Source organism: Cottoperca gobio, chromosome 5 (assembly GCF_900634415.1).
Source record: "Cottoperca gobio chromosome 5, fCotGob3.1, whole genome shotgun sequence".
Classification (NCBI taxonomy): domain Eukaryota; kingdom Metazoa; phylum Chordata; class Actinopteri; order Perciformes; family Bovichtidae; genus Cottoperca; species Cottoperca gobio.
Window position 1 is genome coordinate 12,809 of NC_041359.1, and position 19,073 is coordinate 31,881.

The 19,073-nt window shown below is 41.6% G+C and overlaps 1 protein-coding gene across 1 annotated transcript; it reads right to left on the reverse strand.

The window, feature by feature from the left end:
• Positions 1–667: 667 nt before the first annotated feature.
• On the reverse strand, positions 668–3,933 carry LOC115008512 (transcriptional repressor scratch 2-like). The gene is made up of 2 exons (XM_029432172.1): positions 3,525–3,933; positions 668–1,832 (listed from the first exon to the last, which is right to left on the reverse strand). Exons 1-2 carry the CDS (start codon positions 3,679–3,681, stop codon positions 1,021–1,023), a joined length of 969 nt encoding a protein of 322 aa, XP_029288032.1. The 5' UTR covers positions 3,682–3,933; the 3' UTR covers positions 668–1,020.
• Between the last annotated feature and the right edge of the window lie 15,140 nt (positions 3,934–19,073).

A 19,073-nucleotide genomic window follows, 5' to 3' on the forward strand; every position in this document is an offset into this window, starting at 1 on the left:
TTCTTCTTGTTGACATGTTGAAGTGTCCATGGGCAAGTCCCAAGTGTCCCGACGCATCTCTCCTTCCATGGCGGCTCTATTGCCATTCATGTGTGAACGGTTGAATGAGCGCTTGGCCATTAAGATAAAAAAGCGCTATTAAATGTATTCCATTTACCCTCTGCTCACTAGCATCCTCCTCCATTTCCCCTTTCTTTCTTAATAGGTCAACAGTATGATAGTAAATTCTAAGACTACCCTCTGTTGGACTACAAGGTAAACTACTTCAAATGGTCTCTTGTGTAAATTTTATATTCAAACTGGTCATTTCAGAATATTTAATCTTTTCCCACTAAAGTGCCCTTGTGAAGACATGTTGGACTTGATGCTATGAATAGCAAAATAACTGCTAACAGTAAGGCTGTTTTTATTGGTTGAATATTTCAATTCAAGTGCATTTCATCTTTTCATCTTTCCATGTATTCAGGCATAAAGAAGGAAGTTTTAGTAATTATTTATTTTCATCAGTTTTATTGTCATCAACAAATTGATCAGACAGAGAAATATAGTGTCAGAATATATTTTGGCTTTTGTTTACAACAAATCCAATACATGGCTTCTAATAAATCCATGTTAAATTCACAAATACATCAACCAATAATAAATAAATAATCTTAGAAATGCGCCAATAAATTAATTATTAATTAATAAATACACAAATAATTTTTTTAACGAATAAGATATGTTTGAGGTAAATTAAGAGCTAGTTGGCATATAAAATAATACTGGTATGTAAATTATTGCAATTCAATTTATAAAAAAACAATATAAAATATTTTATATTTGTGATCAACACTGAGATTTTGATTATTTTCATACATAATTCCTGAATAATTTATTTAGGGAGGTTATTGCTTTTATCAAAAGGCAGGATTGGGATGCATGCATGTGACAAGCCTGAGAAATGTCTAGCTTTTCTCTGACTTTGTTGTATGACTATTAAAAAGTGTATAAATAGAAATGAAAAATAATATTTTCCTATCAGTCCTCAGAGCTGCAGTCGTCCTCTGGTTGGAGCCCTTTGAAGCAGGCGGACTCATAGTGCTTGTTCAGGTAGGACTTGAGTGCGAAGCTTTTGTGGCAGCGTTTGCAGGAGTAGTGCTTGAAGGCCGAGTGCGTCTGCATGTGGGCTCGCAGGTTGGAGCGGTCGGCAAAGGCTTTGCCACAGTGGGCGCAGGCAAATGGTTTCTCCCCGGTGTGGGACCTCATGTGGCCTTGCAGGAGCCAGGGTCGACTGAAGGCTTTGCCACACACCGTGCACTCGTGCTTCAGGTCATGCGTCAGCATGTGCATGGCCAGCGCCGGCATGGACACGTACTTCTTATGGCAGCTTGGACACTTCCTTGCCTGCTGGCTGTCCAGGCTTCGGTGAGTCTGCTTGTGTCTGCTCAGATTGGAAGATGTGGCGTAAGACTTGCCACACTCCCCGCACATGTGGCGCCCTTTGGATTTCCCTTTTGTGGGGCTGCAGTCTGCTGAGCTGACACCCTCGCTGCTGTCCGATTGGCTGCCTCCCTTGCAGGGACACCTCTGGTCTGGCCTCCTGCGGGAGCGGCCATCAGAGACGAGGAAGGTGTTGATACCGCACGCCTCCAACTCAGGGCCGCTACTGTCTGACTCCACTGTGCCACAGGAGACGGGACTGTCCGGATGCTCCATGTCGTGGTCAGAGAAGTCTTCCCCGCCACTGCCACCTGGGGAGTACAGGGGCACTGAGGAGAGCCCGGTCTGCTCATGACCTGGCTCCTTTGTGCTTTGCAACACTGAGGGGATGATGTAATCGTGGATGTAGCCTGGGAAAGGAAAACACAATTAATAAAGGGATGGATAATATTTGTTCCATTAGAATACATAGAATATCTTCATGATCTCAATAAACTCTCATAAAAAAGTGCCCTCTTACCCAAACCTCTAATCAAAATAAAACTTACAGGAAGCTGTTTGTAAGTGCCAGGTTCAGCAAGCTTTGGGAATTAAATATTAATGAGTCTTTGGTGCGCACTTCTGCCCCAAACAATACCTCCACTGGCTCCAACAAGTGCTATCATAGGGGGAAAGGGTGAAAGGCACATTGTGGCTGAATATGAGTCAAACACAATGTGCTGACATTGATAAAACAGTCAGCAGAGCAGTAGTTTGGTTCTTGATGGATCCACCTGTCGCCGCCTTGCAGCAGCAGCACATCTAAATCTATGGTGGACACACACACACACACACCGATCAAAACAGAGCGTCTCAGCAATGAAATCCCCTCAATCACTAAATCATTTTAATCAGATCATTTCCCATCTGTGGCGTTTCTGAGAGTGTTCATGAGTATGGAAAGGGGGAGATTGAGTGACAGGTGGGGGACTGCGATTTGGCAAAGAGGAAAGGGAGGGCTGGGCAGGGTGTGTGTCTTTAGTGGGAAGGGGGTTTGGTCTTGACAGCAGTCAATGGTATATTGAGCCCACTCCCCCCCCAACCCACACACACACACACACACACACACACACACACACACACACACACACACACACACACACACACACACACACACACACTGAAACACAAAGGGAAGCAGACAGCTGGCATCCTAAATCTGGGGGACAAATGATTCAACTCAGAACACAAGATCTGTGATGCTGGTGGTGGAGGGCTGGGGTGAGGGGGGATTTGGGGGGATTTGGGGGAGGTGAATCTGCTCAAAGCACACATTTCTTTGGATGTTTCTCAAAGCCAAACACACATACAAACACACACACACACACACACACACACACACACACACACACACACACACACACACAATATTGTTTGTATTGCAGGGTTGTTCTCACATCCAGCCTCTGTAGAAATCCCACGGATGAAAATCTACTGTCTGCCAATGTACTGCTCGTGTTGCACTTTATTGAATTACCTGCAGCACTCTCTATTTTCCAGTCAATACCCATCTTCTAAAAACCCTGTTCCATCACCTCTCGCTGCTCCACATATGGATTGTGTTGCTGCAATCCTACTCCCTGTGGCTATCTAACATCCTGCAGGATCAGATGGAGAGAGATGGAGAGATGAACGAGGGGGGTGGATGATGAGAGGAGAGACTCAAGGGCAACTGCACCATCTAAGGACAACACAGTCCCATGTGGCTATCTGCTTTCTACTGAGTATTTTTTTCCTTCTTTCTAGTTGGACCTGACAAAGGCTTGCATCAGATTTTGTGTCTAATATGTGTGTACATGTATATCTCATCATTCAGGTACACAATAGTATTAAAGCCAAAGGCTGCAGTGTGATCTGGTTTGAGTATTAAGCAGATTGAGCCAGTGTGACCTGAATACTATTTAGCATCCATAGAGTTCAGCGCTGCATGAATCTCTGTCTGTTATTTTAGATTGTTTTCTTAAGTTTTATGTTAAGGACTATATGGATCATCTCCAAATGAAGAAATCTGTAGCTACTGCAGACGAAACACACAAAAAGTTGAAACTCAAAGAAAAACTCACCATTTCCACTCAAACGCACCGCCAAGTTAGTGGCCGAGTCTGTGATGGCATGTGTCACAGTATAAGAGTCGTCCCAGTGCTGCTGCTGCTGATGGTAGTAGTTGGAAGATGAGAAATCGTGAACCTTCGGCTGCTTCACCAAAAAGGAACGTGGCATTTTCTTTCCCTGTTAAAAAACGGATGCTAGAGCCTCATAGAAAAATGTGAAGAGGCTGATGATAGAAAAAGAAAAGAGCAGAAATGTACTAAGCTTCCAAGCGGCCTTCTTGAACAGGCCAAACAGCGGAGGATTGAAAAAAAGGTTCACAAAAAAATCTATCCTGGACAAGCCAGAGAGAAAGAGAAAAAGAAAATGTAGTGAAAGCAGCAGACATAGAGAGAGAAAGCAGAGGACAGGGAGGATGGAGAGGTAGACAGAAAGTGGCAAAGGAGAAAGAGGCAGCGAGAGAGAGAGAGAGAGAGAGAGAGAGAGAGAGAGAGAGAGAGAGAGAGAGAGAGAGAGAGAGAGAGAGAGAGAGAGAGAGAGAGAGAGAGAGAGATGGCTGGACTAGCTGAGCTCAGCACTACTGCAGCCTTTTATATGTGGGGCACAAGCCCCAAAGATCAGGTGGTGCTTTGGAAGAGGGAGCTGCTTAGCATTAATCCATCAAACATCCCCGGGGACACACATCAAATTACCACGAGCCGTCTGTGCTTCTTCCTGCACGCACGCACACACACACACACGCACGCACACACGCGCACACACACACACACACACACACACACACACACACACACACATAGAGCAGTCAACTAACCCACCTCCTCCCACATCCTCCATCTCCTCCTTTCACCCCTCCATCTTCCCTATCCCAGAGTAGAGAATAGACAATAGGGGTGCAGAAGCACGTGGGTGACACTACACACAACATCTTGTCCTCCATTGTCTTTCAATGAAGTAGCTAACACAATTTATGCTGCCCCTTACTCTTTACACCACCAGCACCTCTGATATTTCATCCACACATCCAGCTCATTACAGAAATGTTGACCTGCAGGAACATTGTCTCAGTATTTAAATCAGATTATGGATTGGTGGGTTGTGTGTATTTTCATCAAATTTAGGTCAGAGTCACTGCTTACATTCATGTGTCTGCATTTAGATCCCTTCTTGTGTATGTATACAATCTGAGTACTTTTAATAGTAACGGTGTCTGTTGTAACAATTAAAAAAACTGTCAAGTACTGAACATACAAACACATGTAACAAGATCACTTCTTAGTTCTGTGAATGATTAATGTTATATATGTGATACAATTCTTTCATGGGTCCTAAATTATGCAATGTTTTTTTATTTGGTTGAAATGAAATCTTCTCCTACAGAGCATGCTTAAGAAAACAACATTTTGATACATTATTTTACGTCATAACCTATATTTACCTTTGAAAGCATGAATATTGCTATAATATTATTTGGGTAGAGGTAAGGGGCTTTTATCGTCACCCTGCACATTACTTTCCATTCTTATTTATTTCCTTTGTTTGATTGTAACTCTAAACTGCTGAGTGACCACTTTGTCACATAACATTGTCTCATAAACAAAAGTATCATCTTGGCAGCAATATAAAAATATTCTACATTTATCATTTGTTTGTGGGGCACGTACTGACCTAACAGTTAACATTACCATGTCCATGGCTCATTTATTGTTTGTTGAGAGTCTAAAATCTGTTCAAAGTTATGTGAATTGATATTATTTATAGATAGATGGTGCATGACACAGAGTGGTGTCACAGATAAGTAAGGCATACACATCAAAACAGTCAAATGAAGATACATTGGGGGGGGATGTGTTTCAAATAAAACATTAATTGACATAGTTAACCTTACATCTTTTGTGACATCGGCCTACAGGTTTAACATTTAGATTTCCACTTCCATCCTCTGTATGTCCCTGGTAGTGTTATGTCTCTCTGAAGATCCTCAGCCCTCCATATAACTATATAACCCTCATCTGGATAAAAAGGCCCCCACAGTGACTTCCGGTCCGTTGGCTGTGACAGGCTGACCTCCGGGTGCCTGCAGTGTCACAAGGTCAAACTGTGGTTGACCGGAGAGACGGCAGCAGCTTAAACGCAGCCTGAACGGCTCACCCACAGATGGCTCTGCAAGGTACAGTTCAGTATGACTGGACCATAAAGCATGTAATATAATCTCAGCGACAGATGGGGGGTGGGGGGGGGGGTCATTCAGCACGTCAGACTGACATGTTTACAAAAGAGAATTCATCTCTGGGCTGGTCTGCTGCTGGAAAGCAACTGATATGTGATATCTTTTTCAAGAAATCTCCATCTCAATGAATGCATCTAACAACTATTGTGTGTGTGTATCAAAGCCTGTATATCTCGTATACTCTGTGGCACTGGGTGACATGTTCCTTCATTACCATGAAAACACACTGTACTTTTCATTCAATCCCACACATCGTCCTGCTGACACCAATACTCACAAGAGCCCCAAATGTGGATTAATCTGCTGCTGATAATGGTCCCATCAGTTCTATCAGTTATGGTAACATTATTAAGTTCATTGCGGAGAATGCAGGGACATAGCTGTGTGTGTGTGTGTGGAGGGGGAAATCCAGAAATGTATTTCTGCTAGAGAAATGTGTTCAGTGCTGTCCTTGTGTATGTGATACTGACTGCTGAGTCTGATTAAATGCATGTTAAGTAGTGTTGCAGAGAATGCACCCAGAGCCTGTCTTTCTGAGCCTGTTGAGCTGTGATAAGTGAGATAATTTGTGTTAATCACATCCAGTCATTAGAGAGCCATCTGAAAAACAAACGCAGGTCCTTTTCACTGAGGCATCTTTTCAGCACCTCCACAAAAATCTCCCACTCTGCCATCTAACAATGAAGCAGCTGCACGCCACTGAATGAGAGTGATTGTCTCTTTTCTTTTAATCAGCACTTAGTGAGTAAAAAAAAGGAGAATTTCCCCTCTTCACTCTGCATGTTTTTTCAAGCGTTGATTGTGGTTTGCTGCGCAGAGTGACTTATGATTTATGTTGCAACACATTACATACTTTTCTTTTACCAACCAGCTTTGTGCAAATGGTGTTAGGAAAGCTCCACTGAGAATTTTCTCGCACACGTCTCTGCGGAAGCAAATAACAAAACACCTCAAGTCAATTTTAAAGTGACTGGTTAAAGTCTCGCCCATTGGGCCACGTCCGCACCATGTCACCTCGAGTGGGGAGATGGGATGAGAGGTCAGCAGAGAAGATGAGGAAAGAAGTGCCAGCCGTCAGGTGAGATCACTGGCTGGGATAGAGTGGGGATGCTGGGGAGGCCAACGGGGATGCCAAAAAAGGGGGGAGGAGGCGTTGTACAACTGCATTTTAATCTAGTCAGACCTCAATCCTGATAAAAGGAATCTGTCCATCTCTCTGCTTTCCATTCTGGGGGTCATCAATCACACGAGTCAGTGGCCTCTGATCCGGTGAATGTCAGAGTCTCTGGGGAGCAGCCGGCTGAGAGCTACAGATGCTGTCCGAAATGGAAAGACCACAGCGATGAGGGAGAAAAATGGTGAATATAGAGGATGATGATGAAGCTATGAACAGAAAGACAGAAAGAAAGTACATTATTATTCACTACAACTACTCTAAACTTTATAAGCTAATAATAGTTCAACATTTTAGGAAATACTCTGTTTGCTTATGTTCCGAGAGTGAGATGAGCACATTAATACTACGCGTAGTTAGCCTAGCTTAGCATAAAGACTGGAAAACCTGAAACTGTAGTGCCTCCACGAGAACTTGTGTGCACATGTAGCGAAATGACGGACATTAAAGGGACTACATTTATGAAATAGAATGGCAACAGGCTCTCAGCTCATTGCTCTTCCCCAGACATGTTTGAGAAAAACACATTATCAAGTGAAGGTGGAAAATTCAATAGCTGTTTTTTTTTTTTAAGGAAAGCCTTAGTCTCTTTTCAAAATGTCAGGCACTACTTCAAAGAGTTGATTCGCCAAAATTACAAAAAGAAAAGAAAGAAAAGTTTTTAGCTATGGAGAGTTTGCTTAATTTGCTCAGGTTGAGTGATCTCTAACTCTCAGATGTCTGAAAGGAGGTGAATGGACTTTCATTTATGGAGCTCACAGCATTGAAAAGATATGTTAAATGAAAACAACAGAAACGTCTCTTTCCAGGAACACCGTCCTTTTTACTTTGAATTATAGACCTCACTGTTTACCATTTCTTTTGGTTAAAAGTTGATCCAGTGGAAGATGCTCACTGATATCTAGGGATTACTAGATCAACTACGGCCCATTTTGGTCTGAAACCTTTTAGAAAACATTTAATATATTTAGAGAAATGTTTCAATATGTTTCTATTTCTACATCCTGTGTATTAAAACTTCCTGGTAGTGGCTATGCAGAATTTCTTTAAATAATATACAATTGTTATGATTTTATTATAACAGTCAGAAGAAATCATCATTTCCATCACACCACAAAAAGTTGTTTTAAAAGAAAAAAGATTTAATATACCTTGTGTTTTCAAAAAATCTGAATTAATAGTACTTATAACTGCACAATTTTCCAAACTACAAAACATTTTTAATGTGATTATGTCAATTTGTATGCATTTTTTGTTTAAATGTGTTGTGATGGGGATGACATTGTGTGACGCAAAAGACTGCATGTGTTGGAAATGACAGCTCACAAAAACATTTTTAAACAATGTTCAGTTTTATTGTCCCTGACACAAAAAAAATTAAGGGAAGAACTTCATCCTCTAAACTTTAAGCAGATAAAATCATATGGCAGAAAATTGCTGAAAAGTGCTGAAACCTACAAGCAAGTTGCACTTACTATTTAGCACAAAACAAAAAAAGTACCTGATTCATTCTCATTGGTGGTTTCTTGTCGGTGAATAGTAATCGCAGACCTCATTCTAACAGCTACCCCACTGACATTTAATTTAATATACATTATTTTCACTGATATAAGCCATAACACTCAAATTGTCTTTTCCATCACAATAATCAAAGTGATGGAAATGACTGTTGTGGAAATGACGATTTGTCACATTTTAAAAAAATCTCATAATATGTTAGCACGCTAACGTCTTCTTTAGAGCTAGCATTAAATAAACACAAAATAGACCATACCTAATGTTGTTTTTCTTATTATTTCTACATTTAAAGGATATATAAGCTATTTGGAAATGACAGCCAATAAACATATTTTCGATTTACCAAATATACACCTTGATTTGATCTTGTATCAGTTCCCTTCATGGAGCTGTCTTTGTGCTGGAGCTGTCTTTGTGCTGCAGCCATGTGCTCTCCTGTCACATGACTATGGCTGTGATCACCAACAGGTGTTCTTTTTATTTAAAAAAGACATGAGATATTAATATATCTTACAACACATGATACATTTCATTAAAATGGCCATTTATGTGTCATTTGTACATAACATTTATATTAGGTCAATATTAAATTCAAAACTTAGCAGGTTTGAATATCCAAAATTAGGCCCAGTGATATAATAATGACTGGTCTATGATTTAATTAGTGTATGTTCCTTTTGGTGTTAAGTGAGTGTCACAAAATTTTTTATAAGAAATGTGTTTTTGTTTTTCTTATTTCTGCCAGGGACACAAAAATGACGATAGTTGAAGAAGTTACTTTCCATGATGACGGGGGAGGCACTGCCTCCCCTGCCTCCCCTGCCCGCACTTCCATGGTCCATTTTTAATGTTAAACTATCAGCATGGTTAGATACCATAATAGGGCAGAGAGATATATATAATGTTTTTGTAATTTGGGTTAGCCAAACCCTTTGTCACGTTTTAATCCTGTGCCCATTTACCGGAGCTCAGTCTGTGCAGGGACACTGTGTTGGCGTGTTGAGAGCCTTCCTGTAGAAAGAGTGTGTAAAGAATGACAGTGCAGCACACCTTAGTGAAATCACCAGTTTAATATCTCACAGTGGCTGTCGTGGTGTCCTTGGCACCTGGTATTGACAGAAACCCCCACAGAGCAGGCCTGAATACGTTGCTCACCGGACTCTCGCCTTGGACTTCACCCTGCCAATAATGCTGCATATTTGTGGCCTGAGGCATACATCGCTCCTCCAGTTCTGCTCAATACACAATCAACTGATGGTGTCAGTGGGGGTGACATTGTCTCTACAAGTGTCATTCGCCGGCCTTGAGAGCACTTACACTAAATGGCTCTTTGCCAAATAGCCCTTCAGCGCTGGCCAGTTCAATTGCACTGTCAAAAGCAGAATTACCTGCCGCGGGGCCCCAAATGGGAGCTCTTGTCTGATAAAGGACACCAGGAATCATTTAGGCTAATGTCTCCGCATTACAGGAGCTCGTTTCGCTACGAATGAGGAATCAAAGCTAAATCGCCACATCTGCATGAACAAGGGATGGAGTAAGCGCTGTCGATTTGTCTTAATTGAGAGGCAACACGGACGTGTGTGTTAGGGTTGCGGGGGGGTGAGAAAGAAGTTTCCGAGTGTTCCAGCTGTAACGTAACGGCAACAGACTGCCTGCTTCTTGTTGAACAAGGTGGGTTTTAGGGGGGCTCACTGGGAAAAATGCGGTGGAGAGGGGGTGTTGGGGGCCTCTCACCCTTACACACCCTTTGTCTCCTGGCCATCTGCTGGGGTTCTGTGGGCGAGTGTGTGAGAAGGGAGGTAGAGGCCGGGGTGAGAGAGGGGGGTGTGGGGAGGGACATTCCGTCACCTTACAACCAACCCCAGTGCAGAGCCATGCTGGGCCAGGCTGAGGCAGGCCAGGCCTCAGGAGGCTCCGTCACACTGAGAGAGAAATGTACAGCCGCGGTGACCCCACCAAGATCACTCTCCATTTCCCAAACACTCCCTCTGCTTATTTCTCATTTTGTTAAGGAGTGGAAGGCTGTTGAATGGCAACACTAACAAGCAAATACAAATCAACAGATCCACAGATAATTAAAAACAAAACAAGAGCACAAATTGCTGACTTGTTCACACATTGTGAAATATGTTTTCAGTATTTTCTCCAGCAGATTCTGAGCTCTTGGGAATGTGACAACGCAAATGCGAATAGGTTTGGGCTAGGAAGCTAAAAATGAAATGTATATACTACTAAATGATCTCATCAAATGCATTTTGTTGGAAGCATGGACTAGATTTACTGACAGTGCTTGTCGGGATGGAACTGTTACGTTCATTGAGCACACAGAAGTTGCAGGGCAGAGGTCAGGGTGGATGGTGGTTGTACAACATGCAGGGCTCTGATACTGGAGAAGGTTTGACTGATTTGTTCAGTACAAACATTTTGCAACTTTGTAGAGAGGTGTTCATATTATGTTGATAATAAAAGACAGCGAGAGGCAGCGGAGGCTCAACATGACGGAGGTTCACCAGGACGGAGCTGCCATCCATGGAGGAGCTCTACACCCAGCGGTGCAGGAAGAAGACACACAGAATCATTAAAGACCCCCATCCCCCCAGCTACGTCTGGCAGACAGTACCAGCAGACTCAGGGACAGTTTTATCCCACAGGCCATGAGACTGTTGAACTCCTGAGCTCTGTGAAGTGTCACTACTTTAATGTGTTTATAGTACACATCTGTTTATTACACTTATCTATATATTTATATATTATTGACAAAATTGGATTGGATATTTATGGCAGAATGAGACATTATCTGAGGTCTATAGTGTCTCTTTATATAAATCATTTCTGTTTTATTCAGGAGCAACATTTTTTATTTCAGCCATTAATATGAGTATTGGAACCATGTGCTCACATTAAAAAATGCAAATCAACACAGGATAAATCTGTCTCATTTAACTAATTGGCACGTGTGTGTGTGTGTGTGTGTGTGTGTGTGTGTGTGTGTGTGTGTGTGTGTGTGTGTGTGTGGGTATTGACCCTGTGAGCAGATGGGCTCCTGCACACAGCGGCTCGTGCAGGAGAATGGATGTGGGAGGTGTCAGCGACCATCTGACACCTCCCACAACTGTGCTTTACATGTGAATGTAACAAATGTAGTGCAATTTGGCCAATTTGGTTTTCACAGTCCTTTGGAGTTAATTATCGAGATGGTATGTGAATGCAGATTTTCACAATGGTGGAAAGTAACTAAGAACATTTAATCATGTAATGTACTTAAGTACAATTATACAAGTATACCCAGCAGTATATGAAGTTATTCAAATAAGCTCCACCTATACCAGCTGCAACATTAAAGTGGTGAACACATTAATGCAATAATAATAATTGTAATAATTATTACATTACATTACATTACAGTTAATTTATTTGTCCAAAGCGACTTACAATAAATGCAAACAATCATGAGGATACAACTCCGAACAGCAAGAATCTTGTAAGTTCATTATCTTCAGATAGATAAAATCATTTAAAGTGCAGAATAATAGCTTCAAATAAGCCAACATACAGAAAATAAGATTTTTTTTTTTTTTTATTTGCCGAGGTGCAGTCGAAACAGGTGAGTTTTCAGTCTGTGACGGAAGGTGTGACGACTGTCTGTTGACCTGACATCAATAGGGAGGTCGTTCCACCATTTTGGAGCCAGGCTAGCAAACAGGCGGTTTTGTTTGAGGGGAATCTGGGTCCCACTCGCAGTGAGGCCTGGATGTTGGAAGGGACTGACAGTTGGTCGTCCAGTCCAAGTCGGGAAAACAACAGAGGTGCAGATGTTGATGGTAAGTTCTTGGATGGGAGAGCCCTTCCCCGGAAGGAAAAGTAGCTCGGTCTTGTTGAGGTTGAGTTTCAAGTGATGTTCAGCCATCCACCGACAGATGCCAGCCAGACAAGCCGAGATCCGTGCCTCCACCTGGTTTCATATCTGGGAAGACAGAATCAGTTGAGTGTCGTCTGCGTAGCTGGGAGAGGGATCCTCCTCAGTCTCTCCCTGAGGTTTCTAACATTTTCCCCCTTCAATTATGGGGTTTCTTTTAGGGAGTTTTTCCTTGTGCGATGCGAGGGTCTAAGGACAGAGGGTGTCGTATACTGTACATCAGGGGTCACTAACAGGCGGACCGCGGTCCGAGTCCAGACCCAGACGTTGGTTTAGCGGGTCAGGAAACTCACAGACCAACTATATGCGAGTTAAACCATCCCACGTGATGCTACTCAGCCAATGAAATCTGTGCATTCGAGGCGGCAAACATTGTAACTCTGAATACAGACAGATGAGAGGCGAGAGGCGAGTGAGGGAGAGAAAAATAACTACACATGGCGCTCTCTAAGAAGAGAAAAGTGAACAACGTTTTTGACCAAACATTCCCTCAAGTCTGAACTGAGGTCACAGAAAATCTCAGAGCCCAATATGATGAATCCAGCAGAATCCTGACGCATTCACTGCCCAACAACCTGCTCATGAATGTTCCCTCAGAGCTGCTTGGATTTTGGGTCACAAAAAGCTATTTTATTTATTTTCTCTTTTATTATTAAATGCAGCCCGAGAAGAACACTCTACATATCTACAGTAATATATATCTGTATAGTTCGATGTTAAGTGACAATATTGTCGAAATGTTTTTAAATTGTACTTTCTTTATTAGATTTGACAGTCAGTTGTTGATGACGTGCAGACGTTGATACAGCAATTAGGCTGCTTCAATATATATCACACTAATTCATAACGTAAGTTAGACGTTATGATGCTCCGGACCTTTGCTTGCGAAAATTTGGAAAAGTGGATCTTGAATTTTTGTTGAATACCCCTGCTGTACAGTCTGTAAAGCACACTGAGACAATGTGTCATTTGCAGTGGCGGGCCGTGAATTTCACACCTAGGCCTTCAGTGATGTCCTACACAGTCCTACCTGAATTATTCCACCTCTTAATACCATCATTATGACGCCATGGCTCTAGAAACTATACATTTAGACAGAAACGCAGTATAACCGGACGTTGCATCACCCTAACAACAGAGTTATATTCAAATCAAATCAAATTTATTTGTATAGCCCAATATCACAAATTATACATTTGTCTCAGTGTGCTTTACAGACTGTACAGGTTACGACACCCTCTGTCCTTAAACCCTCGCATCGCACAAGGAAAAACTTCCTAAAAGAAACCCCATAATTAAAGGGGAAAAATGGAAGAAACCTTAGGGAGAGCAACTGAGGAGGGATCCCTCTCCCAGGACGGACAGACGTGCAATAGATGTCTTATGTACAGGATAAACAACATAGTACAAATACAACATTTGACAGAAAATGATGTTGTGTTGAAAAAGAGAAAGTTTGGATGATTCCAGGAAAATGTCAAAAAGGCTTCCCGGTGTCCAGCAGGACCAGGGCAGCAGGCGCAGCCACGATTCCTGATCCTGACGTAAACTTTATCAGTGGCAACCTGCCACATGAGACACAGAAACTCTGGGGATGATACCCCGGATGATGAGTTAGTAACATACATTTACATAAATGCATACAGATAGAGAGGGAGAAGAAGGAGGGGAGGAGAGAGGGAGAAGAAGAAAAAGGGAGGGGAGGAGAGAGGAAGAGAAGGAGGAGAGCCGGGAGGTGTCCCCCTGGCAGTCTAAGCCTATAGCAGCATAACTAGGGGCTGATCCAGGGCAAACCTGAGCCAGCCCTAACTATAAGCTTTATCAAAAAGGAAAGTCTTTAGCCTACTCTTAAATGTGGAGAGGGTGCCTGCCTCCCGAACAAAAACTGGAAGCTGGTTCCACTGGAGAGGAGCTTGATAGCTGAAGGCTCTAGCTCCCATTGTACTCTTAGAGACTCTAGGAACTACAAGTAACCCTGCAGTCTGGGAGCGCAATGCTCTAGTTGGTTTATAAGGTACTATGAGATCTTTAAGATATGCTGGAGCCTGACCATTAATTGCTTTGTAAGTCAGGAGAAGGATTTTGAATTCTATTCTATATTTTACCGGGAGCCAGTGCAGAGCAGCTAATACAGGAGTAATATGATCCCGTTTCCTTGTTCTTGTCAATACACGTGCCGCTGCATTTTGGATCAACTGAAGCGTCTTAAGCGACTTTTTGAGACAACCTGATAACAATCAAATTCAAATCAAATTTATTTGTATAGCCTAATATCACAAATTATACATTTGTCTCAGTGTGCTTTACAGACTGTACAGGTTACGACATCCTCTGTCCTTAGACCCTCGCAACGCACAAGGAAAAACTTCCTAAAAGAAACCCCAAAATTAAAGGGGAAAAAATGGAAGAAACCTCAGGGAGAGCAACTGAGGAGGGATCCCTCTCCCAGGACGGACAGACGTGCAATAGATGTCGTGTGTACAGGATAAACAACATAGTACAAATACAACATTTGACAGAAATTATGTTGTGTTGGAAAAAAAGAAATAGAAAGTATGGATGAATCCAATGAGTTGCAGTAATCCAGCCTTGAAGTAACAAATACATGGACTTGTTTTTCTGCATCATTTTGAGACAGGATGTATCTTATTTTTGCAATGTTACGTAGATGAAAGAAGCCAATCCTTGAGATTTGTTTTATGTGGGAGTTAAAAGACAGATCCTGATCAAAGATAACACCAAGATTTCTACCAGAGCTTCTATGTCATTAGAAAATGCGTTTCGGAGGCATTTAGGGCCAAGTATAATAACTTCAGTTTTGTCTGTGTTTAACATCAAAAAGTTGCTAGACATCCAAGTTTTTATGTCCTTAAGGCATGCTTGAAGTTTAGCCAATTGATTGGTTTCATCTGCTTCATAGTGGTTTAATTGATAGATATAATTGGGTATCATCCGCATAGCAATGAAAGTTTATAGAGTGGTTCCCTATAATATTGTCAAAAGGAAGCATATATAAGGTGAATAGAATCGGTCCAAGTACAGAACCCTGCGGAACTCCAAGACTGACTTTGGCTGTCATGGAGGATTTATCGTTAACACATACAAATTGAGATCGCTCAGATAAATAGGACTTGAACCAGCTTAGTGCGGTTCCTTTTATGCCAACACAATGTTCCAGTCTCTGTAGTAGAATGTCATGATCAACAGTGTCGAAAGCAGCAGTAAAGTCTAACAAGACAAGAACAGAGACAAGTCCTTTGTCTGATGCCAATAGAAGGTCATTGGTAACTTTCATCAGTGCCGTCTCTGTGCTATGATGAACTCTAAATCCAGATTGAAAAACCTCAAATAAACTATTATTATGTAAAAAAAAAATCACATAACTGTTTTGCAACTGCTTTCTCAAGGATCTTAGCGAGAAAGGGAAGGTTAGATATCGGCCTATAGTTGGCTAAAACCTCTGGATCAAGACTAGGCTTTTTAAGAAGTGGTTTTATTGCAGCTACTTTAAAGGATTGTGGTACGTAACCAGATAATAGAGACAGGTTGATCATAGGCTTAGACGATGAGATTGTGGAAGTTAGTTGGTTAAGGTTGATTGGAGTAAAACAGTCTAGATATATTAATATTTACGAAACATTTAGTTGTAAATAGCAGGCATTCCAAGCAGTACAATGTGCAGTGCCTCTCGGAGGCTGTGAGCCGGGGGTACCGCTCGTAGTTAGTGATTTGAAAGTGGCGACAAACCCTTTTCCCAGCTGTGATGGGCTCGCTAGCGTCGGGGTTGGCCGTTCTCTTCTCACGATGTCTATCTTTTCTTGAAAAGTTTGTCTTGAAAATGGCGTTGTAATTATATCTGCGACCAAATCGATCTCTTCTCCTCCTTCAGCCATTGTGGGTTGAAAAAAAACAGCTTGTAGAAATCTACACAAATTAGCTTGTTCAAAGTTTGCTAGCTCTGCCTCTCAATAGTGCGTATCCAATCAAAAAACGTGGACGTGCTGATGTTATCGTACGCCTGCTAGCTGGCCCCAGTGTCCCCAACTCGAAATCTGATTGGTTAACGCCACAGTTTTGGCTCTGTTGATTCTGAAGGCCTAAGGGCAGATTTCTTGGACCCTGGCAACACATTATGGCTGAAATATGATTGGATAAAAGCTCTAACATAAAGGCCAGCCCTCCAAATCTCATATCTGAGGAAGCAGCGCAACCAAGAGGAAAGCTATAAAATGAAGAGAATAGATAAATTAATAAATGTATATTCTGATGATGTTTAGGCCAGCAGAGAAGGCCTTGCACTGGTCATTTGTGATATTGGGCTATATAAATACATTTGATTTGATGCTAATAATTTTGTACTTTTACTAAAGTAACATCTTGAATGTAGGACCTTTCTAACAACAGAGTATTTCTACACTGTGATATTAGTACTTTTACTGAAGTAAAAGATTTGAGTACTTTTTTCATATGATAACCGGGGATGTTAAAAGGAAATGTTAGGTAAGGCTAAGCATACAGTTATGACTACTATTACATTTTAAGTATTCATCAGAGTTTTGTCCATATACTAAAAATAACATGCAATGTATACTAAGTGTAAAGGTCCCTTAGATCCTCTTAGTAGTTTCCCTTTACCATTCTTGTGTACTTCTGCTTCACTTACTTTAATCGAAATGAAAACATTTTCTCTAAGTCTCTACAGAATGGATCTGATCTCACTGTTCACAGTCAAAGCTGGAGATAGGAAAACTTTGAAATTAAATCTTGTCTTGTGGTTGCATTGAATTTTGGTCTAGTGGAAAAACTGGTCTCTGCCTTTTCTCTCTGACTAGTGACTGAACTGTTGCTCTGGTGCAAAAAGGGGGCCAGGAAAACTTACCTTTTCCATTATCATATTATTAGTTATTCATCGTCCAAAAATAAGATATTATTAATGTTATCTTAATTTGTGGAAATAAGATATTCCTGTAGTTTCTATGGTTTTTACAGGTATAGATAATACATGGATGGATCGAACGAGATCCATATTTTGTGTTAAGAAGTTATCCAAGATCCATATTCAGATGTTGATATTATGAGGGAGCAAGACGTTATATTGTAGGAACAAGATCTGTACACATTTGAAATAGAGTTTGTTGTCCTGAGTGAACACAGTATTTTATTGTGTAAAAAGATTTTTAACATGTAAATGTTACAGCGTTGTTCATGAAGAAACAGGATCAATTGACTGTAAACACGTCACTATATTGTGGTAAGAAGATACCTACACATGTATGTACACACACATTGTGGAATGAAGTGTTTCAATGTGTTTGTGTTGCTCTGGGACAGGTGGTGACTCCTCCGTCTACACCGGCGTCCACACTCCTGCTTTTCACTTCAGTTCAGTGTTTACTGTAGAAATCACAGCTGATTTATAGAGACCTCATTACCCAGAAGTTTTCTTTAAATTCCTTCCAAATGCCAGATTGTTTTTTAGAAGGTCATACTGTAATAATATATAAATCACAAGAAGAAGAAAAAAGAAGAATGTAATAGGTACCTGTTAGTCAAAAAGTTCCTTATTCCCCGTCCGTTCGTGTGTCTCTCGTTTCAACGATTAGATGTGGAACTCTGACAGCATACAGGTACATCTCAATGAATTAGAATATCGTGGAAAAGTTAGTTTATTTCACAAATTCAATTCAAAAAGTGAAAGTCATATATTATATGGATTCATTACACAAAGTTAAATATTTCAAGCCTTTATTTGTTTTAATCTTGATTACGGTTTACAGCTAATGAAAACCCAAAAATCAGTATCTCCGAAAATTTGAATATTACATAAGACCAATAAAAAAAAGGAATTTTAATATAGAAATGTCGGCCTTCTGAAAAGTACGTTCATGTGTCTGCACTCAGTACTTGGTTGGGCCTCCTTTTGTATGAATTACTGCATCAATGCGGCATGGAGGCGATCAGCCTGTGGCACTGCTGAGGGGTTATGGAAGCCCAGGTTGCTTCGATAGCGGCCTTCAGCTCGTCTGCATCGTTGGGTCTCGTGTCTCTCATCTTCCTCTTGACAATACCCCAGAGATTCTCTATAGGGTTCAGGTCAGGCAAGTTTGCAGGCCAATCAAGCACATTGAGTCCATGGGCATTAAACCAGGCATTAGTACTTTTGGCAGTGTGGGCAGGTGCCAAGTCCTGCTGGAAATTGAAATCAGCATCTCCAAAAAGCTTCTCAGAAGAAGGAAGCATGAAGTGCTCTAAAGCTTCCTGGTAGACGGCTGCGTTCACTTTGGACTTGAGATAACACAGTGGACCAACACCAGCCAATGACATGGCTCCCAAAATCATTACTGACTGTGGAAACTTCACACTGGACTTCAAGTACCTTGGATTCTGTGCCTCTCCACTCTTCCTCCAGACTCTGGGACCTTGATTTCTAAATGAAATGCAAAATCTACTTTCATCTGAAAAGAGGACTTTGGACCACTGAGCAATAGACCGGTTCTTCTTCTCCTTAGCCCAGGTAAGACACTTCGGACGTTGTCTCTGGTTCAGGAGTGGCTTGACATGAGGAATGCGACAGTTGTAGCCCATGTTCCTGGATACGTCTGTGCGTGGTGGCTCTTCACTGACTCCAGCCTCAGTCCTCCCCCAAATGTTTGAATGGCCTCTTCTTGACGATCCTCTCAAGGCTGCGGTTATCCCTGTTGCTTGTGCACCTTTTCCTTCCATTC

What these genes read in the sequence shown, in the direction of transcription:
- LOC115008512 (XM_029432172.1), bottom strand. Translation starts at nt 3,681, where the DNA reads ATGCCACGTTCCTTTTTGGTGAAGCAGCCGAAGGTTCACGATTTCTCA. An exon ending in GGTGCGTTTGAGTGGAAATG is followed by an intron (nt 1,833 to 3,524) that starts GTGAGTTTTTCT and finishes TTCCTTTCCCAG; the next exon opens with GCTACATCCACGATTACATC.